General features: G+C 38.8%; 1 protein-coding gene across 1 annotated transcript in view; it reads right to left on the reverse strand.

Moving 5' to 3' along the window:
• RYR3 (ryanodine receptor 3) overlaps positions 1–21,110 on the reverse strand; it is a 557,273-nt gene that overhangs the window by 427,581 nt on the left and 108,582 nt on the right. Inside the window, exon 2 of the mRNA XM_059723007.1 lies at positions 9,578–9,697. Coding sequence (XP_059578990.1) covers positions 9,578–9,697 — 120 coding nt within the window. The remainder of the gene's footprint in view (positions 1–9,577; positions 9,698–21,110) is intronic.

Below are 21,110 nucleotides of genomic sequence, written 5' to 3' on the forward strand. Positions count from 1 at the left end.
ACAGGCCTTCAAAAGATTGGGCTAAACTGTTCCCAATCGAAGTTAGTTCAGCTCTTTACCTCATACAGGTGAATCCCTGTAGGATTAGGCATTTAGACTGACCTAGCTCTAGGCAGGTCAATTTAAATGTAATGACTGTATATAAGCTCTATTCGCATCTTTACTCAGAAAAGAAAATTATTCTTAACTAGAATTTGCTGGATGACAGCAAAATAATAGAAAAGAAAAAGAAGTTGGTAACTCTGCATGAAATGAGTAGGAATATAGTGCTTAGGATACAAAGACATTCACTTGACCTTACGGGAACTTACTGGAGAGCTACAAGCTATGCCATTACCACAGTGATTTTACTGTGTATTAACTAATACAAGCAAAGGACATGCACTGATTTCCTAATGAAGGCACAGAAAAAGAAGAACTAATTTATTGGTGATTATTCTCCATGAAAAAATTCCAGAGGACAGGAAGAATAAAAGAAGGCCCAACAGCAGCCAGGCAGTAGATATCTTAACTGAGGATGAGTCCCCAGCAGCAAGTATGATTTAATTCTTTTTGCATGTCTATCTAAAACGAATACCACATCAATATTACTAAGGTCTTATTGTTGTAATGGCATGCATTATGTTATTAAAATGATACTATGCAAATAAGATGATATGATGCAATTCAGAAATATTATGCTAACAACTATGGTTAGTCAGGGAGTATGATCACTGTGAACTAGACACTTCCTGAAGCCTTAAAAGAATCAGATAGAGCTGGGTGCTTGTTCCATTTCTTCCAATAAGCAGACCCCTAATTGACCACTAAAATGAGTCACAACAGTCTAAAAAACAAAACGCCAAATCAACAAGTGATTTCTTACTTCAAGATTTTTTAATTCAAGGATTTATTCTACCCTACTCTTTTACTTCATTATTATTTATTTCCTTTCCATCCACATATTTTCCCATTTTGACCTACCATTACTCTCTCTTCAAATCATTACAATTGGTGTTCCCCTTTCCCTCCTGGTGTCCCCGTCTTTATTCGGAAATGTATTTCTTCTTTTAAAAACTTAAGATACTTTTCCTCTTTGCAATCCTACTTTAAGACCCTTGTCCTCCTTTACTTTATTACTGGCTCTCTTTGTACCAAACATTGTTATGCTTGATATGGAAACTAATTCATAATAATAAACCATATTGTTCTTTAGCTCATAGAATGTGTGATATGTTCATGAGACACTCAGTTGGTTTTTTTTTAATTCCCACCACAAACGGTAGCATACCTACTACAGGTAACATTTGTACATCATTTATTAAACTGTAGGTGTACATCTTTACATAAATATTATATAGTCTGTCACACTGCCAGGTTCCAAAAAGTCATGGAATTGGCTTAAAAACATACATTTACAGTTCTTTTAATTTACCTTCTAATTTTTGAGCTTCAAGGATGCACTGTTCTAGCTTTTCTCTGCCCCAATAAGAAATAGTTACATTTTTTTCTTTTAACTAAACCTGAGATTCTCACTTAATTACTTGCTTTCGGGACCTTTAAAACAACCAGAAATATTGTGAAACTGGCAACACTGGCAACAATGCTCTTCCTAAGACTTGTTCCTATTTTTAACAATATTATAATTGTTCAACATATTCAATAATTTCTTTGCCTCCGTGTTTCTGAGGAGGGACCCAGATATCTCCCCCACTGGCCCCCCCGAGGGCCCTATGGGTGGCACACCCAGGCCTAGGGTTAATGAGGACCTTGTCAGGGAACTTCTGGAAGGACTAGATGTATTTAAATCCACAGGCCCTGATGATCTCCACTCCAGAGTGCTGAAGGAACTAGCAGGGGTCACTGCAGGACCTCTGGCACAGCTCTACGAGCACTCATGGCGCTCGGGTGATGTGCTGGAGGACTGGAAAAGAGCCAATGTGGTCCCATCTTCAAAAAAGGAAGGAAGGAGGACCCAGGAAACTATAGGCCCGTGAGTCTTACCTCGGTCCTGGGGAAGCTTTTTGAAAGAATTATCCTGGCACATGTCCAGGAAGGGCCAGCAGGGGAGGTTATGCACAGGGACAACCAGCATGGGTTCATTAGGGGCAGGTCTTGTCAAACCAACCTGGTGGCCTTCTATGACCAGGTCACCAAGTCCTTGGCTGCAGGTGTTGCAGTGGATATAGTCTTTCTGGACTTCAGGAAGGCCTTCGACACAGTCTCTCACCCCATTCTCAGTACAAAACTAGGAAACAGTGGTGTTGATGCCTACTTGGTCAAATGGGTCACTAACTGGGTGGAGGGCCACACCCAGAAGGTGGTGGTGGATGGGTCTTATTCAACCTGGAGGGATGTGGGCAGTGGGGTTCCCTAGGGCTTGGTCCTTGGGCCCGCACTATTCAACATCTTCATCAGTGGCTTGGGCAAGGGGGTAGAAAGCACCCTGTTCCAGTTCACAGATGACACTAAGATGTGGGGTGAAGTGGGCATGCTAGTAGGAAGAAACAGGCTGCAAGCAGATCTAGACAGGTTACAGGGGTGGGCCAAAGAGAACAGGATGGGGTTCAACACTGACAAGTGCAGGGTAATGCACCTGGGGAGGAAGAACCAGTGGCACACCTAAAGGCTCGGGAACTCCCTTCTCGCCAGTGTTGAGACAGAAAAGGATCTTGGAGTCATCATTGATGCCACAATGAACATGGGCTGACAGTGTGGGGACGTGGTCAGGAAGGCCAACCAGACCTTGTCGTGCATCCACAGATGCATCTCAAGCAGGTCCAAGGAGGTGATCCTCCCCCTCTACGTGACACTGGTCAGGCTGCAGCTGGAGTACTGTGTCCAGTTCTGGGCGCCGCACTTCAGGAGGGATGTGGCCAATATGGAGAGGGTCCAAAGGCGGGCCACCCGCATGATCAGGGGTCAGCAGGGTAGGCCCTACGAGAAGAGGCTGAGGGACCTGAACCTGTTCAGCCTCCAAAAGAGAAGGCTGAGAGGGGATCCAGTGGCAGTCTACAAACTAGTCAAGGGGGACCAGCAGGCATTGGGAGAGTCCCTGTTCCCCTGAGCAATCCCGGGAGTTACAAGAAACAACAGACACAGGCTAGTGGAGGGTAGTTCAGGCTAGACATTAGGAAGCGCTACTTCACTGTCAGGGTGGCTGGGACCAACTTCCAAAAGAAGTGGTGCTGGCTCCTACCCTGGGGGTCTTTAAAAGGAGGCTGGACAAACATCTGGCCGGGGTCGTTTGACCCCAGTACTCTTTCCTGCCATGGCAGGGGGTCGGACTAGATGATCTCCTCAGGTCCCTTCCAACCCTACCAACTATAAAACTATGAAACTGTAATAATCTCCTCCTTTATACTTCACTGCATTTTTCAGGTATATACAAGTATTAAGAGATACAAGAATCTTCTCCTGAAAAAGTAAATACATCTAATGTCCCTTTACATAGAAGACATTCAACATTTTTAAAAGGTTCAAACAAAATCAAAAGAATGATTTCCTTATCATAGTTAAGTAAATTCCACTGAATTATATATTCCCTATTCATATCATTAACTGGAAAAGATTAGGCATCACATTTTCAAAAAAGTTTTGCAATGCATGTAGGCAAAACCGAATATACCTACGCATCTATTCATAACTGATTGATATATATGACCAGGTGTACAATTTGCACATGTAGTAAAATGTATACAGGTCAGTTTTGCCTTAAGCCCTTTGAAAACTGGCCATTCTAGTTAGCTGTAGTTAAATTTTGAAGTTACCCTTCTCATCTTGTGAAGAAAACTGGCAAAACCCCCTAGGAACATCTTTAGCTACTTTTGTATACTAAATTCATGTCTTTAGCTCTCTATGGTTCTAAAAGAGCTTTTAGGTTTGTCACTTTACAAGATTTTTGTAAAATATCTTAAGTACCTGTAATTCCTTTCCTGCAACAGTTTTCTTTTGACTCCAAGCAATATATATGTTTTTATTCATTAATTAAAGGCAGAACTGATGTATAGAAGGGGGGATATCAAGTAGAAGTAGGGAAATTACTTCAGTTCTGAACACAGCATTAATAAGTTTACTACTAGAATATAACTAGTTTTGGGGTCCAAATTTCAAGAAGAATATGGAAATACAGTCAATAGTTTAAAAGACAGCTTGGATCCCAGGGCTAGAAAACTATCCTTATGCTGCACGTTTTCATGTTTATTCAACTGATGAAAGAGAAGGCTGAGAGGTGACCCAGTCAGTTTGTACACATGGATAAGATATCTGATTTTGAGGGCAGTGCTTTCCAAACATTCAGTGGCTGGAAGCTGAAATTATTTCAGAGCTGAATTTATCTAAAACACATTTCCTTGTATTGAGGATATTTAGAACACTACAATATTTTTCCAAGCTATGTGATAGGCTCCCTGCCACTTGAAGATCTAAGGTGAAATTAAATATTTTGTACAGGATATTTTTCTCCAGAATCTGGACTGAAGCATAAGGGCTCTGTATACAAGACAACAGATGGGTCTACTACATCATAATTGTCCCCTTGAATCTTAGAGTGTAGATGTACAGTCAAACACCTAAATATGAAACTCCTCTTATAATACTCTTATAAGAGATTTTAAAATGAATAAGTTAGCTGTTTTCTGAATAGAGAGAAGAATGCTGAGTAGACAAGTAGATATATAGGGTCGCAACTTCATATTAAATGTGTTTATCTGCTCACAAATATAAATACATGTTTTAACTCCAGGTATCTTCAAATCCAACTCTACATATCTGTTTAGTGCCTTCTGAATATATACTAAGTGTTTGGAAATTTGCATCTATATACAGAATTGTTCTTGAAAGAATACTTCTAAATAAATTAAACAGAATAACAAAGTTAAAGTTCAAAGTTAGTGGCAGAACTAAGTAGAAAGCAGAGGTCCCAACTTTCAGTCCCCTCTTTTAATCACAGAGCCATAAAACATACTGAACTTTTGTCATGGGAGGTTTCTGTACGCAGATAACACCTACTAATGTTTTCTCCCAAGCTGCTGCTTTCCCAAAAACTCAAGAGAACTCTTCTGAACAGAGGAATGAGGTGTAACCTGTGGCAATGGCACAACCTGAGAGGCAGGGGTAACTGGAACCTGGGGGAGAGGAGTGCAAATATAATAGCAGTCACTATTGCTTGTTGGCCATGCAACCACTGTTGCCAAGCCAGAGCTTTTCCTGCCCCATGTGCCACCACTGCCCCAGGAACAGAGTTACCTTGTTATGCCTCTGACCCGTGGTATAGAGGTTGTCAACTAGCTAGCGTTAGAGTTTTCTCTGTATATGCTGCTGCTACCCAAGAAGGTCAGCATATGCCACACACTTTTTGAACAACTATTCAGTGGCCACATGTACATGAGATGTTGACTGTGCAGTTGTTACTGTGCAGTCATTCAGTACTTGTATAAACAACTACTAAATGACTGCGCAGTAACTAGAGTTACTGAACAGTAGTTCTGCCAAACAACTTTTTCGTGATGCTGACTGAGCAGTAGCCTGAGACTACCGCGCAATAGCATCGTGTCATGCTTTCTTCAACACAACACTACTATGCAGTAGTCATGGGCTACTGTGTAGTCAGCATCTACAGAAAATAATCGGATGAAAAAGTGATACAAGGAAACACAAACGATGGAGGATGACAGTAAGAGCAGCTATTGATGTCCCTGGAGCTGAACTGTGACCATTGCTGGAAAAACAGTATAAGCAGGGTCAGTCTCAGAATTCACTGGGAAATATTTTTCCAAGCTATGAACAACCATAGAATGGCATATTTTTGCCTACTGAAAATTTGGAAATAGTGAGCAAAAGTACTCAGATGAGTGCTAAATAAAAGATTGTCATGTGTTGCTAGCCATTCTCATTAACAGGATCAACATACTAGCAAAACACTGACCAACATTGTCCCCTTGCTTTATTTGTGGCAAGTTAGGGTGCTCTGCCTTGCAGCTGTGTGGCAGGGTTGATTGTGCAGTTTTAGTAAAATGTTGGACAAAGATTTGTATGAGATGGTTTGGATAGGGATGATCTTGCCTCAGGCAGGCAACTGCACTAGATGGCCTCCACAAGTCCCTTCCAGCCCTGTTTTCTATGATTCTAAGAATTGCAAAAAGAAGATTAAAATCAAGGGAAGAGGATAATACACAGACTTCAGGGTCAAGACTTTACCAAAATAAAAACATCAAAAATTTGGAAATGTGGGTATTGTACTTGTGATCATAATTATTCAGCTTCATGTACATCTTATTCTCTCTTCTATATCTCTGTATCAAGGGTAGATGGACACTAGTTTTGGCCCAAGACAGTCTAGCTATGAGACAAAAAATGTACTAGAAAAGCATGTTTGTTGCAGGTATGGGAGGAGTTTTGCTCAGTGAATAAATAAATTCAACTACATCTCGAATCATCTACATGACAAATCACATGCAGAAGCCAGATACAGAAACCACTCCAGAAAACACATGGCTTCATTTATTCTGATAGTCTCAAACATCACATTCTCAGACTCAGAGTATTCCCTGATTTTATGCATGCACTTGATAGCAACATATTTGTTTCTTTTATAGGTGGGCCATGCAATGATTACAGATTGAAACTTCAGAACAGACGTCTGTCTTGGAAATATTTCCTCCTCTTCAGCATGAACATTAGGTAACTTCACATCATTTTAGTCTTTCATTTTCTCCTTTCTGTCTGCTTTTTATCTTGCACTTCCTGTTTCATATAATATTGTTTTCTGGAAACTTAATTTTTTTTCTTGGACTTCCCATCTATTAGCTTGTCAGAAATAGAATGGGAGAAGTGAGCTGTATAATTTAACCATTATCTTGTGTGCTGCTTTTGTAAGTATTTCTACTGTGCCATATTTACTTGAATCTAAGAGGACTCTGAATTTAAGAGAACATTGCAATCATTAAGATTTCCATGTGTAGAACCATTGGATTCTACACATGGAAAATTTATAAATTTGTTATAATTTTACATATATATAATCTAATGATTGGAACATCATGTTAAATTTGTCCCCCCCACACACACATTGCTTGCTCCCTTGCCTATACTCCCTGGCATTGCCCCCTCTGTGTCTGCCCTACCTACTCCCCACAGCCTCTGCCTACACCTACTGCTTACCCTCCAGCATGATGAAGCAACAGGAAAAATAACTGCAAAGCAGGTAAATTCACTTGTACTTATTTACAATTTATAATCTACCTTCCAGCAATAAAGAATCTCTGAAAATTAGGTTATATGCATGGAAAATAATACATTCATTATAATTTTCCATGTATAGAACCTAATTAGTGGAAGTTCATCTTAAATTCCTCCTCCCCCCAATACTATGGTGAGGAAAGTAGCATTGGGGGTTGAGGGGCCAAACACTTTTTCCTTGTCCCCTCACACCTGTGCCTGTTCCCCCCACCATCTGTCCTCCCTGCTGCAAACCCCTGCTGCCTGTCCCTGTGCCTGTACCTGCCTTCCATCCCCTGTTCCCCCCTGAAGTCTGCTCCCTCATGCCCTGCTCCCTTACCACTCCTTACCCACCCCATCGTTATCTTCTGCTGCAGCTCTGCTCCTTGCTGCAACACTCTTCAGTAGCAGTGGCAGCTCTTGGCCAGGCTGAGTTGTGCTGGATGGAATGAAACCAGAGCAGAGGGTAAGGAGGAAGGGGCAGCCGGGGGTAGGGGTGGGGTAGGCTGCAGGGGAGACAGAGTAGGAGAGGCAGGGAGGCAAGGCACCTGCACAGGGGACAAGTGGTGTGGGAGCAGGCTACAGGTTTCCTGCTCCCCCTGTTGTCTCCCCCACATCCTACCCAGCTGTGTGCACCCCCCTTGCCAAATAAACCATTCTGCCCCTGTAGGGATGCTCCAACTCTGGGGATTTCCTGAACCCCCAGGGTGGGGAGATCACCAGTGGCATTCCTTCTGCCCTGGGGGTTTCATGCCCCCCCAGGAAGGATGGATTGCTAGGAGCCCCTCAGTTGGGGTGTCTGGGGCTCCCAGTCATAGGAACTTGCTTCTTGCTGGTGCGGGGGGGGGGGGGTGCTAATCCCTGGTTTAAAAATACATGTATATCCAATCCTGGGTTCCCCTTTCACCAGTAATAAGGAGCAATGGGCTCTAATGCACAGTCCCACAATTTTGCCTCCTGCCATCAGTCACTTAGAAAAGGTCATTCTATTTTGACATGGCAAGCTTTTTCCCCCTTCTACCTCCTCCTCCAAACCTTTTGTCTTCTTGATTCTTCCTAATTAGATTTTAATATTTCACTTTAACATTCTGATCCTGCAAATCTCACTACATTTCAGTAAGAATAACTACACTGTATTTATAGTCTGTGGTTAAGGTATCTGAACTCCTACAACTCTCCACTCAGAATCACAGAATCAGAAAGTTAGAAATGACCTCCAGGGTCACCTCATCTACTCCATAAGGGAAATTACTGTGCTCAATTTCTGGGATGAAAAGAAATGCAAATATAAATGTAGCATAACTTTCCCTCCTGGAAAGTAGGGCAAGGACCTTACACAGTGGTCCATTGTGTGTTCAATATGTTCCTAATCCCTGGTTTAAAATCCATGTATATCTAGTAACATCATCAGGAAAAATGCAGAGAAATACCACTATAAAAGCAAAGAGAGAAAGGGAAAAGTGGTAGGAGAGCAGGAAGAAGAAAGGAATTAGGGTGCAAAATATAGGAAGATATAAAATGATGCAAACAGGAATTCATTCTACTGTATTCTTCTAATTCTGCTAATTTAAGCCTCCTTTATTAAATACTGCTGTCAGATATTCTGCCAGTACCTCTTTTCTTTCTCTAACTTCCTCTCCCCCAAAACTCTTCTCATTAGCTCTCTCATCTGTAATTTTCCTTAGTCTTTCCTCATAATCCTCCCCTCTCCTTTCTGTTTCACATCCACCATCTTTAATACTTTTTCCATTACTTTAAAATTCTCTCCAAGGGTTTGTAACTGTCTGCCAAGTCAGCTTTGCTGGAAGCAGTACTTAACGTCAATCACTGAGAGGAGATGATGATACTAGCATAGTTGGTCCCAGGTTTTAGGCCTGTAAATCTGTATAATAGTAGGAAAAAGTTTTTTTATTACTAAACAGTTCAGGAAAGGTGAAATTTTAAACTGTTTTGTAAAATGTTAGTGTTCTAACAGGGATATGTATTTGGAAATGGTAAAGAATTATCTACAAAATTGCAGCAAAGTTTGCACTGTCCCAATGTTTTGCCTCCTAAAGCTAACTGAAAACTAAAAGCCTTTGTGATAATTTAATAAAATAGCAAAAAAACAGATTTATATTAAGGTCCATATTCTCAATACAATTTATGGTGCTTCAGCCATGCAATCCCCTTTATCATTTAAAAGGCAGTAGGCAGCAAAAGCTCCAGCCTGAGAATATACAATTCAGATAAACGCTGTGGATTAGAAATGCCGCTTCAATAGTTCACATTTATATTACATACACTAAAGGGTATATTATATTTACTTATGCTTTTTCATTGGGTTAACATTCATACATGAGTTACTTTAGCTGAAACTATTTATTGCAGTAATTCTTACTTTAGCTTCTGATGTTGGCTCCAAAAAGCACAGGCGATTTCCAAGTCCCTCAGCTGCCAGGCAGAACTTTCGTTGTTCTTTGTGGATATTGGCAACACACTGAAGTACTACTTCATCATCCTGTCAAGAAACATGAGTAGTAGTGAGAATACATAAAATACCTGTAACACTGGGGGAATCTAAGCTACATTCATATGAGCCTGGGACAATGCACCTAATAATAGTAATGTAGCCATATTTTTACTTTTACATATTTAAATATATATCTGCTTTCTCCTCTGTCACCAGGTCAGTCATGTTTCAAACCCTGCATGCTGCTGTATTCCAGCATGGGGTCTAGTATCCCAGTTTTGAGAGGCAAGCAATTGAGAGCACTCATTAACTTTAGGGAACAAAGCTAGGCTGAGAAAGGTGGTCTCTGGTTTATGATTATAGGCTAGTTCTCTTGTAAGTTGTTTTGTTCTCTTTTCATTTCCCTGTTTTATAAATTATTCTGTGATCTTACTATAAGCCACCCAGAGTCTTTGTGGGGGAAGATGGCATATAAATACATAAATAAATAAGAGTCTGAGTCTATTACCCCTCCCACAAGATGGGTACGTGCATGGAGCCACAATCCTGAGAGATTGCAGCTGTAGCTTTCATGGCACTGAAATCCTGCTCCGCTCCCCTTACCATGTCAGAAGAAAGGGAAAGGGAGAGTGGAGCCTGTGGCTCATAATTCTATTTTTTTTAAATTTCCAAGCCCATTGAACTTGGAAATGTTTCAAATTTCCAGGGGGAAGTAGAAAAGTACATCTTGATTCAGTCTAAAGTTGCAATGTTACTGTTGCTCCACCTAACTACAGCTATTAATCTATTTGTTTATGGACATCATAGAACAAAAAGGCTACTCAGTTCTCTGATGCTTCTGTCATATTCCTGAATAACCAATAATTGCAGAATTTATAATTGTGTAAATGAATTATGGCATCTTAGCTCTGGATCTGGCTAAAAGTTGAGTTCCTCCATTACCTTAGGAGTGAACTTCATTTGGTACTACACATAACTTGGAGCAGACTAGTTAAAAAAATACAAACACAAAATATAACTACTATATAAATAAATACAAATACATAATATTCTTCTGTTAGATTGTGTTCAGATGGCTGTTTTGCATGTGTATGGTTATAAACTTCCAGTTAAAACCATAATATCACCATTGTCAATGCATGAACTAAATCCTTTGACTGCTATGGAAGCCAGTGTAAATCAATCAAAAGACTTGAACTGGATTTAGTGGCCCCAGGACAAAATACTGAAAAGGGGTCTAATCAGAATTGCAATGATTCTGCCTCTTCTTTTAAAGCCTGCTACCCAGACATGCCTGGCAGTCTAATCTTTTGCTTCTAGGCTTATTTTCCCTTATCTGCCCCTAGGGTTGTAAAATGCCCTCTGACCTGAATAGGCACCTGCAGACTTCATTTCATTTTTCATTTCTTTTTATGTAATTATACTGTAGTTTAGGGGCTGCTAATGTGCAAGACAGACTTAGAAATTATAAGACCTCTATCAGGGGTCAGCTCATAGTGAATTTAACCAGGATTGGGGCTGTGGTTGTATGAAATGCTAAAATCCTGGCCTGTTGAGGCTATTCACAAATTTACGCCAAATTCATCAAATATTTTTAATGGAAAAACCCCAGCAAACGTGACATTTTTCATTTTGACATTTTCATTTTAAAATATTTTATGATGAAAATGTTTTCAATATAAAAAGAACTAGAAACAATCAAAATCAAGCATTTATTTTACATCAAATAATGGATACTGTAGCAGTTTTGGTTCAGCAAAAAATACTTTGTGTTGACTGAAACATTTTTTCTTAAATTTTTCAACTTGGATCATCAAATTTAAAAATACCTCTATTTTCATAGCTCTAACTGTAATACTAGAAAACACAGTCTCTACAATTGTTCACTTATAAATAAAAGTATTCAGAGTTCATTACTAATGCATATTTCCTACCCGATACTGTCAGAGTTACATAATTCTGTTACGTACTATCCATATTCTTTCTGTTTACAAATAAATATGATTTTGAGAAGTGGTGCTTGGTAATTTGACCTCTTCATGTCTATAATGGGACCTCCCATATAGCTGAATTCTGGCAGGAGCTCTCTGTCATTCAGCAATATGAGACAAAGGTGTTGATAGTAACCCTTACTTTTGAAGAACATAGTGTACTAGGCTAAGGAAGTTTTGTTAAGAGGCCTTGCCTTAATTTTCTTCTCTCATTATAAAAAGCCAATGGCAGATTGATGTCTTTATCAGCTGGAAAAAATAATATTTGGGGGCATAATAATTATATTAATCATTCTATCTCTTCCATCAATAACCATTTAATAATATTTACCTTAAAATATCAATCTAATTTATGTTACATCTACATGTTTACTGCATTAATAATATTTTTATTAACATTTAAAAGCCAAGGAAGCCCAAACAAAAAAGTTAATATTTTACTTATGTATGTATTAGATATATAAACTGCTCTACCAAAAAAGCCCAAAATGGCTTACAATAAAAAACTGCCTATACAGAGGATTCCCCAAATACCACTTCCAAACCTGAGAACACCATTTCCAGCTCCTCCCTTCCCCTACCCAACACCTGCTTTGCTCAAAACCCCAATAGCTGGGTGGGCAAGAAATTCTAAGTGGTGGAATGAGAGCAAAGGTGGGGTTAGGTTTGCTGTCAACCATTCAAAATATTACTAAACACAAAGGCTAGGGACAGTCTTTCAAAAAAGCCAGAGCCTGAATTGATTCAATCTTTGCAGGTTAGTCTAACCTGGCTAGGCTAAACCACTTTGTAACTGACAGGCATCCCAGAAATGCAGGCACATACCTGCAGTGGCTCAGGCTAGAAGCTGGGGGGGAGGTAGGACATTAGAGCAGCTCTCCCTTCCCTTCCATAGTGCTGAGCAGAGAGGGGCATGGCCAGGTCCAGGCAGGATGTTCCGATTAGGAAAGGGTACCCCCATGGCCAGCAGTTGATAACACCGTGTTTATCACCCATAACTCAATGTTTATCACACCATGAAGAAAACAAAGAAACAGGAGCTTCTCTTCATCAGTTCAAGCTCATCTTAAACAACTTTTTCCAAGGAAGGAATGGAGGGACATTACCAGCTACCTGTTGATTAGCTCCAAAAAGCCCGAAGTGGACACAGTTCTGTCTGCCTTTGTCCAGTCTCCCACAGCATAAACTATAGCCAGGATGTGGTATGCTAGCTAATGTTGAGAGGTGTCGGTGTAAGGCAGAATGAAGGGGACAGTTCCTGCTTAGCAGAGAGTTTTGAGGGAAGTGGGGAGGAAGCAGGGGGAAGTCAGGCAGATGCCTGCAGTCTCTGCCTGAGCTCCTGCCAAGGAGCACCTGCGTGGTTCCTTGTTTATAATGGGACCACCCATCTAGCTGAATCCCAACATTATAGCAGAGGGGAGAGGCCAGTTCTGCTGTGGAGTAGAGAGCCCCACCCAGCCTGGAGAGCATGCCAGGATGCTGGGAGAGTCTTGTTTAACTTAAACCAGGAAGTGGTCTGGGACAGACATCGTATAAACTGGATTGACACAAATCAGTTAAGTCTGATACTAAATTCAACTAGGTTTATCTCAAACTGGTTTCAGGCATTTTCAAACTGGTTTATGTGCACTGAACATCTGTTCTGTTACAGGTTTAAATCAGTTTCTGATCACTTAAACCAGTTTCTGTGTAATGTCTGTCCCTAGCCTAAAAGTGCTGGAAATCTTGCATTCACATTCTTTCAGAAAATACTGCCTTTTATATTTCCCTTAATAACTAATTTGAATTTAAAAAAAATCAAATTCATGCATGATTAAAATAGGAACACAATTTTTAGATTTGTGCCAGTATATTTTAAGCATATGACTGTCTATAAATCTACAGAATGAAGAGCTGAATTCACTTTTGATTCGTACGTTCGTTTTTACTACATATTCATATATGAGCATGTTGATTGAAATATTACTTGAAAGCAAGGAAGTTATATTTCAAGTCAGTGAAAGAAGTGTCACTCAGAACATCTCATATTCTGAAGATAATTTTTCAAAGTAGTCTGCATTACCATACTTCTACAAGGAACCAAATTCTCTATCTCTTGTCTAAACTTCATTCTGAAACAGTGATCCCTAATGCTCAGTTATAACACACACAGGTGCAAAAATCCTAACTAATGAAGAAAATACTCAAAATTAACTTGCAAACTGTAACTACTTGGCCTGGCAGAACTCTTCCTCTTTAGCTTCTAGAATGAAGCCTACTACAAAAATCTCACCATAATAGGCCTACAAAATCAATTTTAATTGATCGCTGACTTCAGCTGTGGAACAGTGTGAGAGTGTTCATATTGAATAAATATATGCATTTTCTGTGGCTAGAGCATGCTTCTTTTCAATTCACTAGTTTTTTTTCAACACAATCCTGATTTGAGAGTAAAGAATGTCAACAGCCAATGAAACTGCCACAAGACATTCTTTACTTATATCACTATGGGTACTCCATTGAGAGTTTGGCATATTTATTGGGTAGTATGGCTATAGACCAGGCTGGAAAACCACCACCTAAGGGTATATAACATATTTAAATCTGTGCAGTGACTGCATTTAATAATGGAAGTACCTTTACATATTTGGCTTAAACAAACCTTTTTGTTACCAAGGGAAAAGACAAGATGGCATCAGAGGTGCCACATATATAGGGTCCCAAGAGCCCTGGCTCCCCTTAGGAAGAGGGCTGTCACTTGAAATGCATAAAACTTCTCACATGTCCTTCATCTTAAGCATTTCTTCCCTCGCAAAAATAAAAGTTGGTACTTGTGGATGGGATTGCATTTACTTAGCCATTTAGTTGCAATATGCAGTAATCCAAGACCATGTTTTCACTATTTTTCTCAGTAATAAGGGTATAAGTAATCTGAAAATCACTGAAATGCCATTGTAAATTCTTGCTAAGAAATAAAGGAGTTTTGCTGCAAAATTGCAATAAAAACAAGCTGTTCCTTCAAAGGAGCACACAGAAGTGCCTTTCTGTACACTGCACTTATTTAAAGGGGCAGAAGGTAGTCTATAAACTGCCACCATACTCTAACTCATTCAGTGGGACATGAGATTTCAGAGGTAGCAGTGACATAGTTAAAATTATTATGCAAGTCTTTGAAAATACATCTGGTAACAGCAGCAATATCCACATGCCATTAAATATGTTGCATTACTACTACTGTTACTATGTAACAGATATTTGTTTGAAATCAAACTTGAGACCCCCTTCTCTTCCTCAAGGTGTTGGCAAGCAGGCATCCCATATTGTTGGCATGCTCAGTCTCAGTAAAGATTATATTGCTATGCTCTCAGAGAACAGGTATCCGCCGGGTAGAAGTTACTTAGGGGAAATAGTTCAGCTTGCTTCTGGAGGAGGGTCAACCCCCTCCCTCCAGAAAAACATGACAGATGATTAGAAATATAAATCACCTTATATCCTTTTACAGTATGTATTTGTGCTAAAATGGTAGAAATGTAATCATATTTATATGTTCTTCCCTTTAACCTCTTCTTCACTATAAAAAACAATTTTGCCCAACAGTGACAAACTATTGTATAAATCATGCTGCTTAGGCTATTCATTGTTTATATATAAATGCAGAAAACATATACTAGGGCATATTCATTACTGTAGTTGAGCAACCTATATTAAACTAATTAATTTAGAAAAAATGGGGAAAGTATTTTTAAGGTTATATACAATGCAATAGCACAACTTTGCATAGACCGTTCATATCCAACAAACCAAATAAATTAAAAATATTTCAGTTACTACCGACTGTATTTTGACATGCAAGTCATAAAACTTAATTATAACATCATTATCATGATGTAATCATGAAATGAAGTAACAATATAAAATAGCTTGTAATGAAATATATAAGCTACTGTTTATGCTTTGGCCAAAAATTTAAATAAAACATGCCAAGACATGTTTTCATGACTGGATGGTATAGCATTAACTGGACTTTTCCCTGTAATTTTTACTTTCACAGTCAGGGGCTGTTGTGGCACTAGATACAGAGGCATATCTAATCAGCCAGGTGCCCAGGGCAGCTGTAATGCACAGAAGCGGCAATGATTTCTGACTGCTGCTGTGGCTCTGGTGTAATTGTGTAGGTGTGGAGCTTCTTCTGTTGGTACCCAGAGAGTATGAAAGAGCAGGAGGAGGAGAAGGAGGAAGTAGACAGAATGACAAGTAGAGGGGAAAATGTAAAGTTGACTGGGACAAAGAAGCTGGGGTGTTAAAAAAACTAGGAGTATAAATTAGTGGCTGAGATGGAATCTGTGGACTATTCTGAGGGTACTTAAATGTGTTACATTTAGATCACCCTAACCAAGCTTAGGGCAATCTAAATAGCTGAGTGTGCAAGCATTCACAAGGCTTAAATTGTCCTGAAAATGGTGCACTCAATGAAAAGTGAGTTCCGCTCAGAGGTGAACTAACTTTAGATCAGAATGGCTTACACTGGTCTAAAGTGGGTTAACCAACCTAACAAACAGCTGCACATGTTCACGGCACAGGCCCAGGGCTTGGGAAGCTCAGCCACTTGCCACAGCCCCAGGGCTCTTTGGTTTTAACCCCCTTCTCCTACCCACAATTGTGACCAAGCTATTCCCCCTCCCAACTACCAATCCGGTCCAGGCAGCACCTCCCCCATGGACTTGCCAACCCACCCCACCAGACCTGCCAGCCCCCTCCTGATCCCATCAGCCCCTCCCTATTCCATGTAACAGAGGTTAAGACAATTTACCAGCACAGAAAGGGAGAGAAGACTGACAGCTACTGTTTTCAAAATGATGGGATTGTTTGCCTTTGCTAAATATAAAGGTCCAGTCACCCAAAAAGGCATGCTGATAAAATGATTACTATGAAAGAATAACAGACTAGTGGAAAATGCTAGCTTGGACCAGAGGGTCATAAAATAAGGAAGTATTTGTGAGCAAGAGAGCTGCTTCTGTAGACTACTATTCTATAAGCAGCACGAAATTCATGAAAGCCAAAGAAAATGTGAATGCACCAGTTCCTAAATGCAATTTATTTTCTAAACCAACTTTAAGTTATATTCACTTCATGGATTAATGTAGACATCCTTTAAATATACCTTCACATACCATTGTTCTTGCCATTACATTAATTGTTTTCCTCTCTTCTCTGAAGAAATGTTATGTTACTTCATTTAATCACATAAATGGAGACTTACTTTAGGTATCTGGCTATATTAGCCAAAGACAAAAGCAAAAGTATAGTAATAAAATATTTGTGTCCACAACCTTTTAGATTCCTTTCTCTCTCTCCCTTTACCTTTTCCCCTTGAAATAGCTGAGTCAACTCAGAATTAAGTAACCAACAACCAGTCTTTCTATAAAAAGCACATCTGTCTACAGTCTTTCTATAGAAAGTCCCTATTTTCTCATGCAGCTGCAAGTAATTGTTGCTTCAATCTATGCAGTAAAGGAGAAATAATACTGAAATCTATGTACCAATATATACTAGGAGACAAGAAGCAAAGTAGCAGATCACAACAGATGGTGCTAACAATGGAATATCTGAGAATATATTCACCCTACATACCCTATCATTAAACTCTTTCACAAAATATTGAAATAAATGTGTACTTGTGCCATTACCCTAAGAAATGCCAAAGACAATTTTCTCAGGTATATAAAATATATATGTATAAAAAAAGGTCAAGGTGTCAAAATAATTCATTACTTTTTTGAGTAATGCATGTTGAGGTTACTGTCAAATGATAATTTACATACATACTTGTAGTTATAATTACATATAGTTAGGTGACATAACTGAATAATAAGCAGGTATAGGTTTTAGGCTCCTGGCAGATCCAAAGACATCCAAAGACAATGTCTCAGGAATTAAAGACATGCTTCATATGTATTATTATTATTTATTCAAATTTATGAAGTTTAATTGTCTCTAGGACAATTGTTAATTGATGCTCTGGGACAATTTTTCAATATGGAACAGTTACAACATAACATTGACAATGGGCTGCCCACAAATATATCCACCTCAATCCAAACTTTCATCAACAGCTTTCACAAAGGGGCGGGGGGTGGGGGAAGGGAGGAGAAGGGGATAGTTTTAGCATGAGAACAAACCACCTAAATCTAGACTGGTAGCAGTTCACTGCTTCTGGGAACAGCATGTACAGCCATTTGCTGCTGCCAGGAGTGGTGTAGGGATCCTGAGGTAAGTAACTCAGGGTATGGGGGGAGAGGAAGTAGGCTAGCAGGATTGTGGGAAGGCTGATACAACCGTGGAGGCAGAGGGATTGCAGGGCTGGCAGGAGGGGGATGTGAAAAATTGCCGAGTCAGGGTAAAGGGAGTGTGGAAACAGTAGATTCCCAAGGCTGGGGTGAGGTCATTCACAATATTGGGTTTCTAGACTGGGTCAACACTTTCTTGAGTGCACCTCCTGTACATATCCCTTTGTGCTATACTCAGGAGATTAACAAATCTGCACTTTGACAGAGGAGTTCCAGAGTTGAGGAACCATTACAGAAAGCACCTTGCTAGCCTCTTGATTATAGTTAAGGGACTCTAACTGAAACACTGTAAAATGTACTAATTTAGAATATTCCAGGATTCTTGTATTTAGTTAGGTCCTACCTGAGAAGTACCAACTGGAAGAGGAACATAGAACTGAAAAGGACCTCTTGGATCATTAAGTCCAGTCCCTGCTATCAGGCAATCATCATAGCCATAAAATCACTTCTACTATCCCATCAACCTCCATTCAAAAGCTAATGAGATGTTTTGTCACCAGTACTCCTCCTGGCAACCTGTTCTCATGTCTTTCTAAGTTTTAATTGGTTGTTTTGCCAAAGATGAAGACTTTTTAGTCGGTACAAACTGGTGAAAAACTCCTCCAGCCACTTTTTAACCCAACTTTTGGGATGTGCTATATTATGCTACAACTACAGTGAGAATTGATTTTACGAGTTTTATACAACATTCATGAAAATATAGGAAAAATAATTTAAATTTGGGATGTTAACTCATAATTTAAATTTTGAGCTGTTAATAATAAGTTTTCATCATCAGCAGACCACCTACAGAATATTATTAGAGAAGATACATATTTAGTATAAAAGCCAACAGTACCAATAGGCATAATAAAAATGATTCAGCTAGTTTCATATATTTTATTTTTTTGGCATCTAAATACATATTGGCAGAAAATAAATGATACATCTCATCACTTAGCACAAATCATCATAACTGTACTCCATACTAGTTACAATAAAATTAATAGTCCAGAGTCTCAAATTCAAACAAAAACCACACAGTCTTAGCGCCTACACGATGTTGACAAAACAAGCATGAGATACGCAATCTAGATTAAAGAGCATGGTTTCTGGATTTTTGCCCAGAAACAAACTACCTCACTGCTTTTTAATAGCAGGATATCAGTATTAGCCATAAAACCCCCTGTTTTTATAGTATTTGCATCATTCTCTCCTTAAATCTCCCTTTGTTTTATTTTGGATAATTTAGTTTAGAAAGAAACAAGAGGGCCACATCTTTTTATACACAGATGTAATTATGTTTTATTCATTTAAAAAAAAAATATTAACTGTTAGTATAAATAAACGTTCAAGTTCCAGTTCTGTTACTGTATATAAAAGTTGTAGAAAAAAATCGTTATGTATATTAGAAGCAGAAAAATACTACTCTTACAAGCACTTTGGAGGCTCTCACTCTTGCTTCCAGGTCAGCTCGTTCAGACTTTGGCTAGTCCTGTAGTTACATAGGATGTCCCTCTCCCCACTGAATAAAAGTACGCTTCTAGAACATCTTCATCTCCCAATACACCCCTGCATCTGTGGGTTTTAAAACCATTTTAAATACCTTGGGATTTTTTATTCTGCTGCTGGTGATTTTCCAACTTCTATTTCTTGCTGAGAAAATGAGTTCTCCCAGATTCAGCCAACCATCTGCTTCTAGGTGTTTCCACCTGAACAGATGACCATTAAGGTTTAATATCCCAACTATTTTCTTGGTCTGACAGAGACATGCTAATATCTTAATAGGAAATGACTCCACAAATGCTGAAGTAGATGATGTTACAATCATTTACAAATAACTGCAAAACACATTTCATAAGTTGTACATAGATGCTCCAGTCATCATGGAAGTATGAAAATCTTCATAACATAAGGAAAAATACCACATTGTGCAAACAGCTTGGCTAATAAACCTCCTGATTATAATTATTGTAATTTAGAAGTTTTATAGTATTATCTGGGCTCCAAAATTTGACAATGACTACATTACAAACCAATGAATTAAGTGAATATCTTAAAAAAGCCTACAATCACATTTCACAATTAGCTTTTCTGCTAAAAATTTAGTCAATCGAGATGCTACCACAACTGCAATCAAACTTACTTCAGACTGATTAGTTCTGAAAAACAAACAAATTCAGAATTATCTTCTCTGCAAAAGGTAACAAAATCAAATATTGCCTCTTTACGCATCTTTTATTTTAAAGCAATTGCCAATATAATAGAAAGCTGGTCAAAAGAAAATCATAAAATATGATACAAAGATGCAAACAAAGCTGTTTGTACCTTTTTGTATTGCATGCAAGTAAGGTATCAATTGTAAAGCACTCCAAAGTACAACTTTCAGTGAATTAGCAAGTTAATAAAATGTTCTTAAAAAAGTTATGAACTGATCTGCATAAAGGGCATGGTTTTTGAGAAAGCAACTGAAAACTTCAGTAAGGCCCATGTATATAATTTTGTGTAAACAGTGCTATTTATATATTGCATGTAAATTTTGCATATGGTGTCAGCTTTTAAAATGCTATGTGGGACAAGGCATCAACTTGAATTCTCTGGTAAATAAAATCTTCATTTTCTTCAAGGGAAAATTAGTCAGTCACAGTTCTCCCCAGCATGATACAACCCTAATGAATGAGGAACTTACAGTAGGGTAGTAGAGTTTCCACACCCTCTCTATTGATCCTACCTTTGAGTGGCCATATATTTTATTATAAATTGATTAAATGCATTATTTGATATTCATATATGGAACACGTAATTCTCAGTTCAGCAGCGTGTCCACATTTTGTTCATTCCATTTATAAGCTATTCACTTTTTAAAATAAAGCAAGTATTACTTATACTCCATCAACATGGAAACAATCCTACCTACATATATATTTCTCCATTCTCAAATCAATTCTTTCCCTAGTGTCCATCCTTCTTCCCACTATTTACATAAGTGCATTGGAATAGTTAATGAATTTATGATATTCCCCAAACTGTGCAACTGTACCAAGGGATTTGGCATTTTTACAGGATAATACTTTCAACTTTGCCTAGTGTTTAAAAACAGTAGAAAAATTGTAGATTGCTGAGAAGAAAGAAAGAATATAACTGTGGAAAGAATACAAAGCTGCA

Source organism: Alligator mississippiensis, chromosome 2 (genome assembly GCF_030867095.1).
Source record: "Alligator mississippiensis isolate rAllMis1 chromosome 2, rAllMis1, whole genome shotgun sequence".
Taxonomy (NCBI): Eukaryota; Metazoa; Chordata; order Crocodylia; family Alligatoridae; genus Alligator; species Alligator mississippiensis.